Source organism: Denticeps clupeoides, chromosome 6, assembly GCF_900700375.1.
Source record: "Denticeps clupeoides chromosome 6, fDenClu1.1, whole genome shotgun sequence".
Taxonomy (NCBI): domain Eukaryota; kingdom Metazoa; phylum Chordata; class Actinopteri; order Clupeiformes; family Denticipitidae; genus Denticeps; species Denticeps clupeoides.
The window spans coordinates 19887661-19902679 of NC_041712.1; the positions used below are offsets into that span (position 1 = coordinate 19887661).

The 15019-nt window shown below is 42.4% G+C and overlaps 2 protein-coding genes across 5 annotated transcripts; both read left to right on the top strand.

Moving 5' to 3' along the window:
- The first annotated feature begins 116 nt into the window (after window positions 1-116).
- On the top strand, window positions 117-4126 carry endou2 (endonuclease, polyU-specific 2). Its single transcript, XM_028982948.1, has 7 exons — window positions 117-636; window positions 1232-1342; window positions 2162-2267; window positions 2587-2708; window positions 2864-2976; window positions 3515-3668; window positions 3798-4126. Exons 2-7 carry the CDS (start codon window positions 1241-1243, stop codon window positions 4047-4049), a joined length of 849 nt encoding a protein of 282 aa, XP_028838781.1. The 5' UTR covers window positions 117-636; window positions 1232-1240; the 3' UTR covers window positions 4050-4126.
- A 1806-nt stretch (window positions 4127-5932) lies between these two features.
- Window positions 5933-12469, top strand: ndfip1l (Nedd4 family interacting protein 1, like). 4 transcript variants are annotated; one of them, XM_028984655.1, is made up of 10 exons: window positions 5933-6115; window positions 7990-8077; window positions 8219-8248; window positions 8364-8491; window positions 9062-9112; window positions 9330-9417; window positions 9962-10086; window positions 10229-10295; window positions 10894-10999; window positions 11356-12469. In XM_028984655.1, exons 1-9 carry the CDS (start codon window positions 6086-6088, stop codon window positions 10995-10997), a joined length of 711 nt encoding a protein of 236 aa, XP_028840488.1. In that variant the 5' UTR covers window positions 5933-6085; the 3' UTR covers window positions 10998-10999; window positions 11356-12469. The 4 variants fall into 4 exon arrangements, with proteins under 4 accessions (XP_028840488.1, XP_028840490.1, XP_028840489.1 ...); XM_028984657.1 differs by lacking the exon at window positions 9062-9112; XM_028984656.1 differs by lacking the exon at window positions 8219-8248.
- The last annotated feature ends 2550 nt before the right edge of the window (window positions 12470-15019 follow it).

Consider the following 15019-nt stretch of genomic DNA (forward strand, 5'->3'; position numbering starts at 1 on the left):
GTGCTCCTTTTGTGATTACTGTAATGGACACCTCTATTTTATTGAAGCAAAGCAGCGTGTGAAATCGGCCATATGTTATTTGACAGATTATGCGTTAGTTAAATTCAATTACAAATTCAATTCCCTCCTGTGAGGACCTGTGACAGCCCTCTGCTGGTGGTGTCCAGCGTTCAGAGGTCTGCTTTTGCTTTTGTCATCACTCTCTCCATGTCCCCCGTTGTATGTGTTGAAATACAGAGTTCTTCTGTGGAAAGCATGCTCAGTGTTGTAATGGGCAGGTAGGGTGGGGATTGGAGGGTTCGGCAGGAGAACACAGAGCCTACTGCAAAAAAACAATGTCCCAGCGGGAAAACAAAGGGTGAGAGTCCATGTTGTAACATGAAATTCAAAAGCCCCACAGTCTGTAATCCCTTTGGCTAGAGTTGCTGACACTGGACAACCCATTAAAATGGCTTGTCCTCGTGGGCTAGGAGTGCCACCCCTGGCCAGCGCCTGGAGCCACCGCTACTACACCAGTAAAGGTGGCCAGTTCCCCTTGAAACACTCGAAACACCAGACCCTGGAGAGAGGGCATCATCTGCTGTTCCAAACAACCAGCCACCAATAAAGTCATCAGGAGACCCAAGGACAGCAACGGTGGGTGGACTTAATAGTGTCGAGTCTGTGTATTTACAGCTGAAATATCAGCGTGTTGTATGCTGCAGAGAAGAGCTATATGTAGTAATTTACACGTTAATTTTGTCCAGCAAATTTAGATTGGCATTTTTTTCTAGCGATAAAAAAATGAACATTTTCATTAGGCATGAAAGAAACATTAAGGATTACAACTGAAATGATCAGAACACAGCCAATAAAAATGATTTAGAATGCAGACGTGCCCAACTTCAGAAATGCATTTTCTGTTATACACTCAGTACTTGAGTTTACCTTACTGAAATAAATTCCAAAAAGAATTTTTATAAAATTTTTTATGGTTTAAAATAACATTCCAGTTTATAATTAATCCGAGTGATAGCTGGTATGGAAAAACAGTCATAAAAACACTTACATTTTGGTAAAGCAATTATATTCAGACTGAATAAAAAAAACAGATTTAAAAAAACCTGGATCAGGAACTTCTTTCAAAATTAAATGTGCCTCTTCACAACTCCTGTATGTATTTTCTATGCTGTCATAAACATTGATGTATTATTTAATTACTAATAAGAAACATTTTTTTTTAACTCAACAGGAGCACAAAATGATTGAGGGAGACCATGAACTGTCTGCCATGGTGCAGCAACTTTGGGATAATGATGTTAATCGTCTCAAGCCAGGGAAAGACTATCGCATCTCTCTACAGGTAGTTCTCCTCCTTCAAACGGGGTGTCTTCCACAAAGCAGGAACGGTCAGTGCAGCAGGTTAGATTAAGATAGGAGTCAAGCAAAAGTTGCCGTATAAATGTCATGGCATATGGTTAACCCAGCGAACAGAGAATTCCTGCCTTGTGGAACCTTCTCCCTCCTCCCAGCAGGGCTCGGTTTTCCTTTGTGCTTATATCTACCATGATGCATCTCAACAGCAGTTTTCTCTGTATCATGAATACCGGGGGTCAGAGGTCAGAGGTCAGCGTTATTTGTGCTTGTTACCAGGTCCCTGGTCTGAATGGGAGAGTTTTCTTTGATGCAGGCGTTTTAATGGCCGCATGACCACATTTACATTTACATTTACAGCATTTATCAGACGCCCTTATCCAGAGCGACTTACAATCAGTATTACAGGGACAGTCTCCCTGGAGCAATTTAGGGTTAAGTGTCCTGCTCAGGGACACAATGGTAGTAAGCGGGATTCGAACCCGGGTCTTCTGGTTCATAGGCGAGTGTGTTACCCACTAAGCTACTACCACCCAGTGGAATAAGGTGTCCTGATCTGATGAATCATGTTCTCGGTGTCATAATCCGGCCAGTGTTCTGCTGGCTCCTGCATTATTGTGGATGTGAACCTCCTACCCAAACTTTGTTTCCAACTTTTGTGGAAATGGTGCAAAAATGGTGACTGATGTGTTGACCCCAGCTCCCATTCTAAATGACCCGCTGGGGCCTACTCAACGATATGATATGTGGGTGTTGGTAAAATTATGGTTGATCAAAGTTAAGAGTTAACAGTGATTCTCACCTGCAGGGAAAAGCTAAAGGTGCCATGCCTATGAATGATGATAACGATGGAGCAGCGTCTCCCTTGTTCACTTTTGTCGACGAGAGCATTTTCAAGAAGGAGACTTTTTTGGGTGAGAGCCCAGTGTGTTAAATTCCCCTGTGTGCTTTATTTCAAACGTTCCTCCTGTACATTTTGCCTGATTGAGTATCAAAAGAAGCAACAAAACTGTCATATCATTTCAGAGTACTGGGGGCATAATCACTGTCCCTATTATGTAACTAACATCTAAATCTCTGAATTTGATCTTTGTGTATCTTACGTAACTGGAGAGGATGTGAACTGTGGGTTGAACAGTTGCTGTGCAAACAGGAAAGCTGAACCACAAAAACAGCTGCCTGAGGGCTGCCAGTGTTGGTTTAGCAGTAAATGAGCCAGATGTGTGTGTGCAGCCTTTATCTCACTGCTGGACAACTACGAGAGTGACACGGGTGAGCCAGAGGTTGTCACCCCGGAGGAGGAAGCTGAAAACCACAAGTTCCTCGATTCCATCATTCAGATGCCCACCATGAAGGTGACCAAGTGACCATTTCTTTACTCATATGACATTTACCATACAGACAGGTGAAGTGGCCAGTATATTAGGTACTCTCAATGTAAATGATGGAGCTCAACACTGCCCGCCTGAACCAGAAAATATGTAGATATTTATGTGCTTGTGCTTTTTAGATTGTCCACCAGTATCTTGTTGAGAAGAACATCTCCCCTCAGGACATCACAGGCTTTAAGGAGCAGCTGTATCGCATTTGGTTTGAGCTCTATGCCAGGAGAGGCTCCAGCAGGTTGGGTGAACCCTCAGTCCCCTTTTTTGAAAATAATGTTTTTGTGAGTTATCTTGGGAAAACGTAATGATCAAAAAAGGCCTGTGTACAGTATGTTTCATTTTGTCAGAAGGGACAGATTGGGGCAGTGGTGGCCTAGTGGTTAAGGAAGCGGCCCCGTAATCACTAAGGTGCCACTGAGCAAAGCACCGTCCCCACACACTGCTCCCCGGGCGCCTGTCATGGCTGCCCACTGCTCACTCAGGGTGATGGGTTAAATGCAGAGGACAAATTTCACTGTGTGCACCATGTGCTGTGCTGCTGTGTATCACATGTGACAATCACTTCACTTAAATTAGCTTTAAACATACCTTAAGAAAATCTTTCTTAAGGACAAAGTAATGGCAATTAAGGATGGATGGATCTCAAATTAGATGGACCACTTAAAAAAGTATTGTTTAGTTCCTCTGTGTAGGCCTATCAAAAGAGTCTTTTACATTAAATAAAAAAATATCTGGCCTGACTTGGACCATTTCTCACTAGTACCTCCTCCCTCCAGGCCTGACTCCTGTGGGTTTGAGCATGTGTTTGTTGGAGAGACTCGAGGTGGGAGAACAGTCATTGGCTTTCACAACTGGATTCAGCTCTATCTTCAGGAGAAGCTTGGACATGTCGACTACAAAGGCTACAGTGTGAATCCAAACTCTCCTGAGGTTCGAAACAGAAACACGTGTTATTCACATTGCACTAAAGTAATGCTCCATCGTGAGTGATTGTGATTCAACTGTTCATTTTAAAAATTAAGCCTGTTCCTTTTCTGACTGTCTCCGTTTGAAAACCAGCCTGACCAGAACAAGCATGTGTTGGCCCTGCAGTTCAGCTGGAAGAATGGAATCAAACCCAAAGGCAGCATTTTCATCGGCGTTAGTCCAGAGTTTGAGTTCGCTCTCTACACTTTGTGTTTCCTGACATCACCCAACGAGCGAGTGAAGGTGTCCTTTAGTCTCTATGATTTGGAGATTGTCTGCCACCACTATAACCAGAAGCACATAGGCACCACCTATCCTGTTCTTGTGAGATACCATAGTATTTAATTAAATGCACAATATCACGTCTTACAGGTTTTGTTTTTGTATTTTTATGAATAATAAAAACACAATAAACATCACAAGACAAATTATATGCTCCATTTTTTTAACTATTGTTGTCACAAGACAGAAATAGAGGAGGAGCCAGACAAAGGTAAGTTTCACCAAATCTTTGTTTATTTTAATCTGGACAAACCAACATATAGGAATAGTCTATGGGACAGGCAAAGTGGAGACGGGAAAAGAGACACTCACACAGGGCCACGCCACACACCACCACCCGAAATACAAACATGAGACCATAACGTAAAGTTCCATATCAACTCCACCCAAGACCAAGATCAGGACTATGCTAAACGAGTGGTTGAGCACTAATGTCTTCTCCCTCCGCTCGCTAGTTCGGTATACTGTGCCGGAACCTGGAACACTGGGGGTAACACCTCTTTTAAAGCTACAGGTGCAGGGAATCACGGGGGTGTGGCCTGCACGCAGTGTTCCGAGTTGGATCTGCTGTGACAATTGTAAAATTTAGCTCAGCTCTCATAGGCCACTATACTTGACATACACTACATATACTAAATATATCCATACACTGATTATATTATTATATAATATATGATAATAAAGGATCATCTTATCTTATATATTTATAGCTAAAATATTAGTGTATTGTATACTGCAGAGAACAGCTATATGTACTGATTTACACTTTTTTTTTCCCCAAAAAAATGTATTTTAGTATTTTTTATAGTAACTGAAATTGTTACTGTAGTTCAATGAAAACAACATTGGGCGTATTGGTGCAATCTTTTTTATTAATTTGGAAATGTATATTAATGTACTGTATATATAAATTTGAAATGATTATTATCAGAATACAGCCAATAAGAAAGGATGCTACTTGTCTGTCTAGGTTGTCTCAAGAATATTATGCGCTATATTATGGGTCGGTGGACAATGTCCTTTGTCATGTCTTTGTGTTGAGTGTTATCAACACAAACGTGCTGTGAATCCACAATCTCTCTTGTAAGTTTCATATTAACAAAAGCAAATTATTTACCAACTTGGCATATATGTGTTCATATTTGGAGGAGTGGGTGGATTAATTCTGGGGTGGTAGTAGCAGCCTAGTCGGTAACACACTCGCCTATGAATAGATCTAGGAAGCAGAGGAACCAGAAGACCCAGGTTCAAATCCCACTTACTACCATTGTGTCCCTGAGCAAGACACTTTATCCTCAATTGCTCCAGGGGGGGGACTGTCCCTGTAACTACTGATTGTAAGTCGCTCTGGATAAGGGCATCTGATAAATGCTCTAAATGTAAATAAATGCCTGATAAATGCCATGAAAATAAAATGTAGTTCTGGGTTAAGAATTCGGCATGGTGATGGTGTGGGGGAAAAAAAACTCCAGCTGCTGCTTTACTAGTCAACCGGTCAATAGGGCAGTGGTGGCCTAGTGGGTAGTGAAGCGGACCCGTAATCAGATGGTTGCCGGTTTGCCAAGGTACCACTGAGGTGCCACTGGACACCTGCCATGGCTGCTCACTGCTCACCAAGGGTGATGGGTTAAAAGCAGAGGACACATTTCGTTGTGCTGTGTTTCACAATGACAATCACTTCACTTCACTTACTGCATAGCTGACGATTTATGCATCTTGGGGGCTCCGTAGTTGTGCGTACATCTGTATAACGTGTATCCAATAATTGAATTAACCCAGTAATATGGGCAACATGTTAAGTTACCAGGTGTCTTTATCATTACCATAACTGTCATTTCTGCTGTATCAAAAAGATGACTTTCATCAGTCCCTGAACCTCTCGCTGAATGCAGTTGAACGGCTCGGCCTGTAGGGGGAGCCTGGCCTTGTTTTGGTCCTCTGACGTCACAGGAAGCGAGCAAGCAGAGCCACAGACCCGGGGACGGAAGGCAGACATCGTCCCTGCTACACACGTCCAGTTATATAAGCATCGACGTTTTTATTCCGTCGCCTTCGACTTTCGGCCGCGCAGGGATTGTCGGTAGCACCCCGAGGCCACGATGGCAGAGCCCAGCGGTAGATACCAGCAGGCAAGTCCGCGTTTTTCCTTTCGTTTTCGGTGCCGGTCCACGGCGGGCGAGCGATCCGCCTTGCTCTTCGCCTTTGGCGGTGCGTGTCGCTACGAGAGGCCGGTGATGAGCTGCGAGCGGGCAGGCCTCGTTGTTTTTATAGACATGTGATTAGCAGCCTGATCACGTTAATCTCAGACAACTGCAATATGTTGCCGGAAATGTTTGCCAAGAGCAAAAAGTTGGTGTGGCGTTCCCGTGGCGTTCTTGTACGTGACGTTTGCTATTAATAAAAATGCACGTTGTTGTGACCAGGGCCGATTAATCGAACGCGTTCCGGGTCGGGTTGTAGGGTTTGAGAGACCCAGTCGCTGCCACCGAACGCGCCTGACGGATGAAGTGAAACCGCGTTGGGTAAATACGGAACTTCAGGCTGTGAACTTGTCACCATCGGGTCCGCGTGTGAATCCGATCTGGCTCGTTTTCTGGACCGGGAGACGCTTGACCTGGTAAACGACACCCACTTGCTCCCTTTGTGTCTTTAATCACAAAGTTGTGACTTAAATAGCCGCGCCTCGGCGACCAGGACCAGACGCCCGGGATCTATTAATAATTCCTTAGCGTAATGTCGTCAGAAATGAAACCATAACCGCGTTTCGTGACCCGAATCAGATGAGCCTCTTTTTTTTCCCCCCTTAAGAGGAATAAAAAAATTCTGTCGTGTTCAAGGAATGTAATTTGCATTCTTCGTAGCCTGCCTGCCCTTGGTCTGCATTAGACGTTAATCCTCTTGTAGGGAAAAGCCAATAATGGCGTCGGCGGAGCCACTAGCCGGTGAATGGAGGAGATGCATAATTTATGCTTTCATGGAATAACACGGACCGCCCTTCGAATTGCAATCTGCGCTTGCGTGAATGTATGCGTGAAGATGTGGCTTGGTGTGTCTCTCAGTCAACACAATAAAAAAATACATTTTATATATATGTAGATTTAGTTTAGTGTAGTTTAGTTGTCGCCTATTCACCTAGTGCACATGCCTCTGGATGGTGGGAAGGAACCGGAGAACCCGGAGGAAACCTACACCAGCCCAGGGGCGGCATGCAAACTCCTCACAGATTTAAAAAAATGCAATGAACTATACAGAATTTATTTACAGACAATATGCAGGTTGTGAGCAAACCAGTGTAGATGCAGTGGATGGTTCAGATTAGATCAATGTGACGTTACACCCTCCTCCACATCTACCACAACAACCATAACATGGTCAGACATGAACGTGGGTGATGGCACAAGGGGAGAAGCTGGGTCTGGTGTTCTGTATCGTCTCTGGATATCTTTAATGCCATTAAAATGTGTTAATTTCCGAAGATATCTGTCATATTGAACATTTCAAGCGCTTTAGGCCCTGTCATGATGTTCTGGAATTCGTGGAAATGTTTTATTACACCAACTGTTCTCCTAAAGTGAATGAATGGGATTCCCAACAGTCCAGTGGCATTTTGGCAAAGCATGTTAAACTGTTGAAACAGTTTTTTAAATCAACGCTCATAGGAATATATGCATACGCTTTAGCATTTACCATAAGGGGTTTGAATTGCAGAGAATGCCACAATATGACAGATATATTGATTTGGCCATGCTAATGTTATAATGTGACACTTAATATAATGAAAGGGAGTTTTCTGTGATACAAGGATGACTGAAAAAAAGTGTCATATTATGACTGCTGTCAGTTGACACCCACAGATTTAATTTGAATTTTGTTTGGTTAACAATAAATGTCAGCATATTGATTGTGTATAAGCGAGGGAAATTGCTATAGATCATCCAGTTGAATAATGGTTCAGGTGCTATGTTTTGCCATTTAATGTTCTCGCACCTTGTCCGATTTCTAGCTGGCCAATGAGGAGGAGCCGGAGGAAGGCGCTCAAGTGGCCGCTGATGCCCCGCCTCCTTACAGCAGCATAGCTCCTGACGCTGCAGGTAAGAGGTTCTCACATGATATTGTAATTGGTGTTTTGAATGAGCTGCTTTCAGTGGATGATGATATACGTGTCTGTGTAAACCCGGTGTAGAACGCCTTTCAAAACTATTAACACTTGTGTTCTGATGTGTGATATGCAGTTAACGGAGCATCACCATATCCGAACAATAGTGAGTTTTTCTTTCTGATATACTGCGATTAGAAGTGTGTCACATGTAGTAGTAGTTGGCCGCAGAATTATGCCCGCAGCGTGGAGTAAAGAGTCTCATCTCCTTTACTCACCAGCTTATTTTGACTACAAAGAAGATGGCTTCCCCAAACCACCATCCTACAACGTAGCCACGTCGCTGCCATCCTACGATGAAGCCGAGAGAACCAAGGTCGAAGCCACCATTCCCTTGGTGGCAGGACGAGTAAGTTGTGTGTGACACTCGTGTGATGTGGAATCACTGCCAGTCTATTATGATTGGGTGGATTCCTCGTTCCCTTCCTCTTTGTGTGTCTGTGTCGTGGCTTCATCACTGCTTGTTCTCACAGCAAATCTTAAGATTGTTAAAACGATCACCTTGATTTAAGTCTTGCATAAAAATTCTGAATTAACGTTGCTCTGTTTTTTTGTGATGGTTCTGATCTTTTCTTGCAGAACAGTGTAATAGTTAGGAGGGTTTGGTGAGATGATTAAATGGTGTATTTCAAGTTAAATTTAAATGTTCCTCATACTTGTTTTCTCTCATTGCAAGATTTCTGTTCAGACCAGACCTACATATCCGTATCATTGGATCTTAGATCCCGTTTCTTGCAGCGTCATTTTAAGTTTCATCAGCTAGCTCAAGCGTAAACGTCTAGACTGGACCGGTGGCAGAGCGGTGTTCTCCAGTGGCACCAGTGTGACCTCCTTGAGAAAACGTGTTGCCTTGCACCCTGCGCCTCTGTCTGAGTGTGTTCACTGGTCTGTTTCTCTGCCACACACTGCTTGCGCTCAGAGCAGGGAACGGCTGACTGCATTTGATGATGTAACACACAGTACATTGGAGGTACAGTAACTGAGTGGTGGTGTGCATAGAGAGTGGCACTAATTAGCTACGCAGACGAGATTGTAGTCTTTTTTTTTTTTTTTTTGTCATTAAGACTAAATTGCCCGGTTATATATTACATTTTTAAGAGCTTTGCGTGCTGTTTAGGTATTTAAATTTGGAGTAAGGCTCAAATATGTGTGGTATAAATGAACCCCTCCATTTCCACTCTGTGCAGGATGATGACTTTGTGGCCAGAGATGACTTTGAGGATGCTGACCAGCTGCGGATAGGGAACGATGGCATCTTCATGCTGACCTTCTTCAGTAAGTCTGTGTCTTTAAGTGTGTGTAAGTAAGTGCATATGCTTTGTATTAGTGTGGATTTAACAAGGAGTAGCGTATATTCTCAGAAACAATAATGAGATCCAGAGATTTGATAATATGATAAGTATTCATTCCAAAGCATATGATACTTCAGTATGTTTCAAGTAAGCAGAAGTACTTTCAGTATAGCTGCAGAATTGTGTATTGTGGTTTGGGGCAGTGGTGGCCTAGTTAAGGAAGTGGCCCTGTAGTCAGAAGGTTGCCGGTTCGAATCCTGATCCGCCAAGGTGCCACTGAGGTGCCACTGAGCAAAGCACCATCCCCACACACTGCTCCCTGGGCACCTGTCATGGCTGCCCACTGCTCACTAAAGGTGATGGTTAAAAGCAGAGGACACATTTCGTTGTCACCATGTACTGTTTTGTGTATCACAATGACAATTACTTCACTTTCACTTGGATTTGCATCCCTGCTATAGAGTATGAGTATGAGTGATGAGTAGAATAGAATTTATGCTCACTTTGTGTGTGTTTTGCATTTTCAGTGGCATTCCTGTTTAACTGGATCGGATTCTTCCTCTCCTTCTGCCTCACCACATCTGCTGCTGGTCGCTATGGTGCCATCTCTGGGTTTGGCCTGTCACTCATCAAGTGGATCTTGATCGTCAGGGTAAATAGCTTCTCTCCTTCCCAGCATCAATAGCAACATCACTATGGACTGTTGAATGAGGTTGTAACAGTGATATTTTATTTATTCGTGTCTTTAAAGACTGCCTTTAATTGGACATGGAATTATTTACTGTTATTTGCAGTTCTCCACCTATTTCCCTGGATACTTTGATGGCCAGTACTGGCTGTGGTGGGTGTTCCTGGTTCTTGGTGAGTGAAGGCCCATATTTACCTCTTCACCCGGTTCCCCGTGCCCTTATTATTATTTTTGCGCTGTCTGTGCAAAATACGTGAATAGTTGCATTTTGTCAACAAGGCAGACACTGAGATTTAGTTCAGTACATTCTGTTCATTTACACACTGACAGCAAAATAAAAAAACATGGAGGAGTTCAAGTGTAAACTGCAAGATTAACTGGAATCACAGCATTTTTTTTCCACAGCGGTCTACTTATCTCTCCTTCCTATCTGCTACAAAGGCATTTTTAAGTGAGGAAATACGCTTCGAATGTGACCCCTGACAGACAGAAGTTTAGCATAACTACTCAGGTCCATGGCAGGGCTTCAGTGGCCCACAGCGAGTCTGTATGTGAGGACGTGAGAGTGCTTCTTGTGCTTGCAAAAGAGTTCTATACAGCTGCTGTGTGTGTGTGAAAGCAGTTGTCCAGGTCAGGACTAGGTCAGTCAGGCACAAGCTCAGAAAGGTTTATGCCTACATTATGCATTATGCATGCAGGTAATCATTATACCAGGAATATCCATTACACTCTACACTAGTACGCTTTCTTACTACTTTTTGCATGTTACAGGCTTCCTGCTCTTCCTCAGAGGCTTCATCAACTATGCCAAGATCCGCAAAATGGCTGACTCCTTCTCCACCCTCCCTCGGACCCGAGTCCTGTTCATATATTAAAGGTCTGATGCCACCCAGTTTGGCTTCAGTGCACATATTTGCTCCATGCTTATATATTTTAAACAAACATCTGATTCTTAACCAACATAATAAAGGTCAAGCTATTTTAATGAAAAATCTTTATGCTCTATGCTTTTTTTTTTTTTTTTTTTTTTTTTTTTTAATCCTTTACATTTGACATAGATGTAAGATATTTTTGTACAGTAGAGGGAGGGAGTTTACCCTCTTGTGTTTAATTTTAGTATTTCAAGAAATGACTTTAAAATAGTTATTAGAATTTCACAATATAGAAAATTCATATTTTTTATATTAATCATATTATTTTATTAACATTTGTTTTATTTCTTCCTTGCCGCAGCTTTTTTTAGAATAAATTCCATGCTCCCAGCCACCTCGAGACCTGGATGCAAAATAAATGTATAAAACAATTTAATTTAAAGAGAATTTTTCAATTTCTTCTGTACTTCTGTACTGTTCCGGGGGGAGCCAGTGAATTTTCGGCGCAGCGGTGGAGGAAGAGGGATTTTTCTGCTCTTTCACCTTGGAAGGAGATTATTACCTTCTGTGTTTCTAGATGTAAACCAGTGAATGCTGATAACTCTGTAACTAGCCAATCATTAGTTGTTAATGTCAAGTGCTATTTGCAATCAAGTCTGTGATGTTTAAAGAAAATAATAATGCCTTATGTATGATCTGTTTCTAGTTATGGCATGCACCATGCCCTTCATAGCCTACAGAGGGCAGTCTTGTTTTTTTTGTTTGTTTTTTTTTTCTTAAACTTTTCTGTCCACGTGGTGACAACTTTTGACATGGACACAGAGTATTCTGTGTCAAATGCACAGTGAGATTAAGTGAAATTTAATGGAAGGCTTTATTATTTTCCTCCCCCTATATATGAAATTAAAGTTACATACTAAGATGTTTCTTGCAGCTTGTTGACAGGAAATCATTGAATTGATAAGGTAATTAAAGGAGAAGCCTTTTTGCGGTCAATTGAGGCGTATACGTTATGGGCACACAACCATCTTCATAGGTTGTTCATTTTAAATGCACATCATCTTCACAGAATCAGGGGGGCAGGGGTTGGCGGTGGTGGAATGTGTAAGCACACAGCTGTTTCCTTCATCAGTAGGACCCATGGTTTGAATTATTAGCATGTTTGCTGAATTATTTTTTTTTAGCTTACAGCATTTCTGCTCCATCAGGTGGAAGAGGACCATGGTGGGGGGAGGACATTGATGCTCTCACTGTGGGATTTATTCCTGTAGCACTGTCTAGCATCTTTGTTAGCAGCATCTTGTATGTCAGGTACCCCCATTTTTGAGTCAGGCATGCTTTTGTGACGGTGTATATTTTTTTATTGTTTAGCCACCTCGTCATTCCTAACAAGGAGATGCGAGAGCCACAAGCTGATGGGTTTTCACTTGTTGTAAATACGATCTCGCTGCAATTAAAGCTCACTGGTGACGCTACGGGTGTGATGGTGCGTTTTTTGAGTCAACGTTCTGAGTTGGTGTGAATGTGCAGCCTGTGCTGGTTCATATGAGACTCGACATGAGGCCTACATGGCCAGGTTTAGGTATAAGCACAATTACCATATGAATATTGCTTTAAATATTTCATTTGTAGGTATTGTTTTAAAATAATAAAAAAAAAAATTCAATTTGAGTTAATAAGAAAAGTCGTGCAATTAAACGTAAACTAGAAACAACAGCTCGTGTTATTATATTGCACCAGTGTGGAAGGCATGAGAGTTGTTTTGTAGTTGTCAATGATTGTTTTTTGGACCCGTTCACCTCTCTCTTTCTCTGAACGCCCGAGAGCCGGACAAACCTGTTCTTAAGCATCTACAGGAAGTGAAGTGTGTTTGTGTGAGACTTGGAATTGATGGCGAATTCGCAGAGGCGTGACCACCCTGCACAATTCAACAAGTTTCCCAAAGAGAGAGCGAGAGATACGTTGAATATGGGCGTCTATGGGAGCGGATGCGTCAACAGAGCCACCATCTTGGGAGGGGCTGGCGCTCCTTTTAAATGAATAAGCGTCTATCAGGGCCAAGGTGGAATACAAGATTAAAGAACAATAAAATGGCAAATTTGAGAAGCAATTTTTATTGTCTTGTTTCTTTTTTAAGGTCAGACATGTATTTACGGAATAGAGTTGGGAATAAATTGATGGAGAAGCGTTTTTTGAAAATATGCAAATACAAACAAAAAGGCCTGCAATATTAGCTGAAAGACCCTGGTGGTCTTCATCATAACCCTATAGAGTTACCACTCATACATTTATATTTACGTGTTTATCCAAAGATACAGGCATTTGTATGGATTTATAGGGAACTATGGGCAATGTGCTGTTCACAATACATTTTTCAGACAAGGAAAATATCCATTTAAATGCTTATTTGATAAAAAGATCTATAGACAATGAACTAACTATGCAATAAATAGAGGGGTAAGGTGAAGGTGGGAAGACACATGCTTTGGTTTGTAACATGAATAACGTTACTTGTCAAACACAACATTTCGTGACATGCAAGTTGACAAAATAATATCTAGCTTATGAAAAGTTATGCCTTGATCCTTCGTTATTACAGCCGTTCGCGGCGCAGAAGTCCCGCATCTTCGCCTGGTGCGTCAGAGAAAGCGTGGTCGACTGAGCATGGAACCCCGTCCAAATATGGTGGCACCATTGACGCACGCCGAGAGGCTGAAACCGACATACGTATAGTGTATTAATCTGTCCATTTAACAAAAACTCTGGGGATAAAAAACACATTTGAACATGGGGGGTGTCCAGCAGTGCTTCCTCCGCTAAACAGCACCTTGCTGCTCACAGTTCACGTTGCCACATATTTTTGCAGCAGGTTTTAATCAAAACCGCTCATATGTTCCATCCCTCCTTTTTTTCCTGGTTGGTAACATCACAAGCCATGCGTAGGTGGCTTATTAAAAAGCAGACATCTTCGACCTCTGCTGCTCCATGACTGAGCCCAGCACCGGCGCTACCAACACGGAGCATGGCGAGCCCACACCGGCCCTGAGCCCCGCTCCTAAGCATGGATACTCCATCCCAGCCCGTATAATGAAGTTATTTCAAGCGCGCATTCGGAAGGGTCCTCGGCCGTTTTGGTGTGAGCTGGTATCAGTGTCAATGGTACCAGCGATACCAGCTTTTGCTTTATACATTCACCAAACATGGCTGCACTAATTGGAAAAAAAGCAGATGTACATCTTTATTTTGCTCACAAAACATGATAAAATTTCAAATGCCTGTTAATTGTATTGAATTCAATTCTGCCACATTTGTTGCTTTTATATTTCTGGCTAAGTAAATGTACCCGTACTCAGAAGGTTGCCGAATCCCGAACCACCAAGGTGCCACTGAGGTGGAACTGAGCAAAGCGCCGTCCCCACACACTGCTCCCCGGGCGCCTGTCATGGCTGCCCACTGCTCACCAAGGGTGACGGTTAAAAGCGGAGGACAGTGTGCTGTGTTTCAGAATCACTTCACTTTCACTTATATGTTATATATAAAACCTAGTTGTTATTATTATTATTATTATATATTAAAAAAAATGATGTGGATGGATTCCAGACAAGCCTAATGCCCACCCACACATGATGTTCTTTTGACATGGACACAGATGGTGCTGTGTCCTTCATGGTGCTGTTCCCGAACCAGGTTGAGATATTTCCCGTCAGGATGCTCTCTATGGTAGAAGTTCCTGAGCACCTTGGAGGGCAGTCTGAAGTCTCTTACCACCTCAGACGCCTGAGAGACTTCAGACACATTTGCACACCTTCACCCTACCAGTTACACATATTTTATGTTAAAGATGTAAAAGTGTAATATTTGGTTATGTTTGCAATATTTGCATATTGGTTCATTGTTTACTTGCAACATTTGCAATACTGTGGTCTGTAGCAGTTGCAAAAAGCATTTCACTGCACATCATACCGTGTATGACTGTGTATGTGACAAATAAAATTTGAATTTGAATTTGAGAGTATTCTGTGTCA

Bases quoted from the DNA above. Each gene is read 5' to 3' on its own strand.
- endou2 (XM_028982948.1), top strand. From the start codon at position 1,241: ATGATTGAGGGAGACCATGAACTGTCTGCCATGGTGCAGCAACTTTGG. The intron at 2,268-2,586 runs GTGAGAGCCCAG...GTGTGTGTGCAG, and splicing joins CAAGAAGGAGACTTTTTTGG to CCTTTATCTCACTGCTGGAC. The intron at 2,709-2,863 runs GTGACCAAGTGA...TGTGCTTTTTAG, and splicing joins TTCAGATGCCCACCATGAAG to ATTGTCCACCAGTATCTTGT.
- ndfip1l (XM_028984655.1), top strand. From the start codon at position 6,086: ATGGCAGAGCCCAGCGGTAGATACCAGCAG. The intron at 9,418-9,961 runs GTAAGTCTGTGT...TTGCATTTTCAG, and splicing joins CTTCATGCTGACCTTCTTCA to TGGCATTCCTGTTTAACTGG. The intron at 10,296-10,893 runs GTGAGTGAAGGC...TGCATGTTACAG, and splicing joins GTGGGTGTTCCTGGTTCTTG to GCTTCCTGCTCTTCCTCAGA.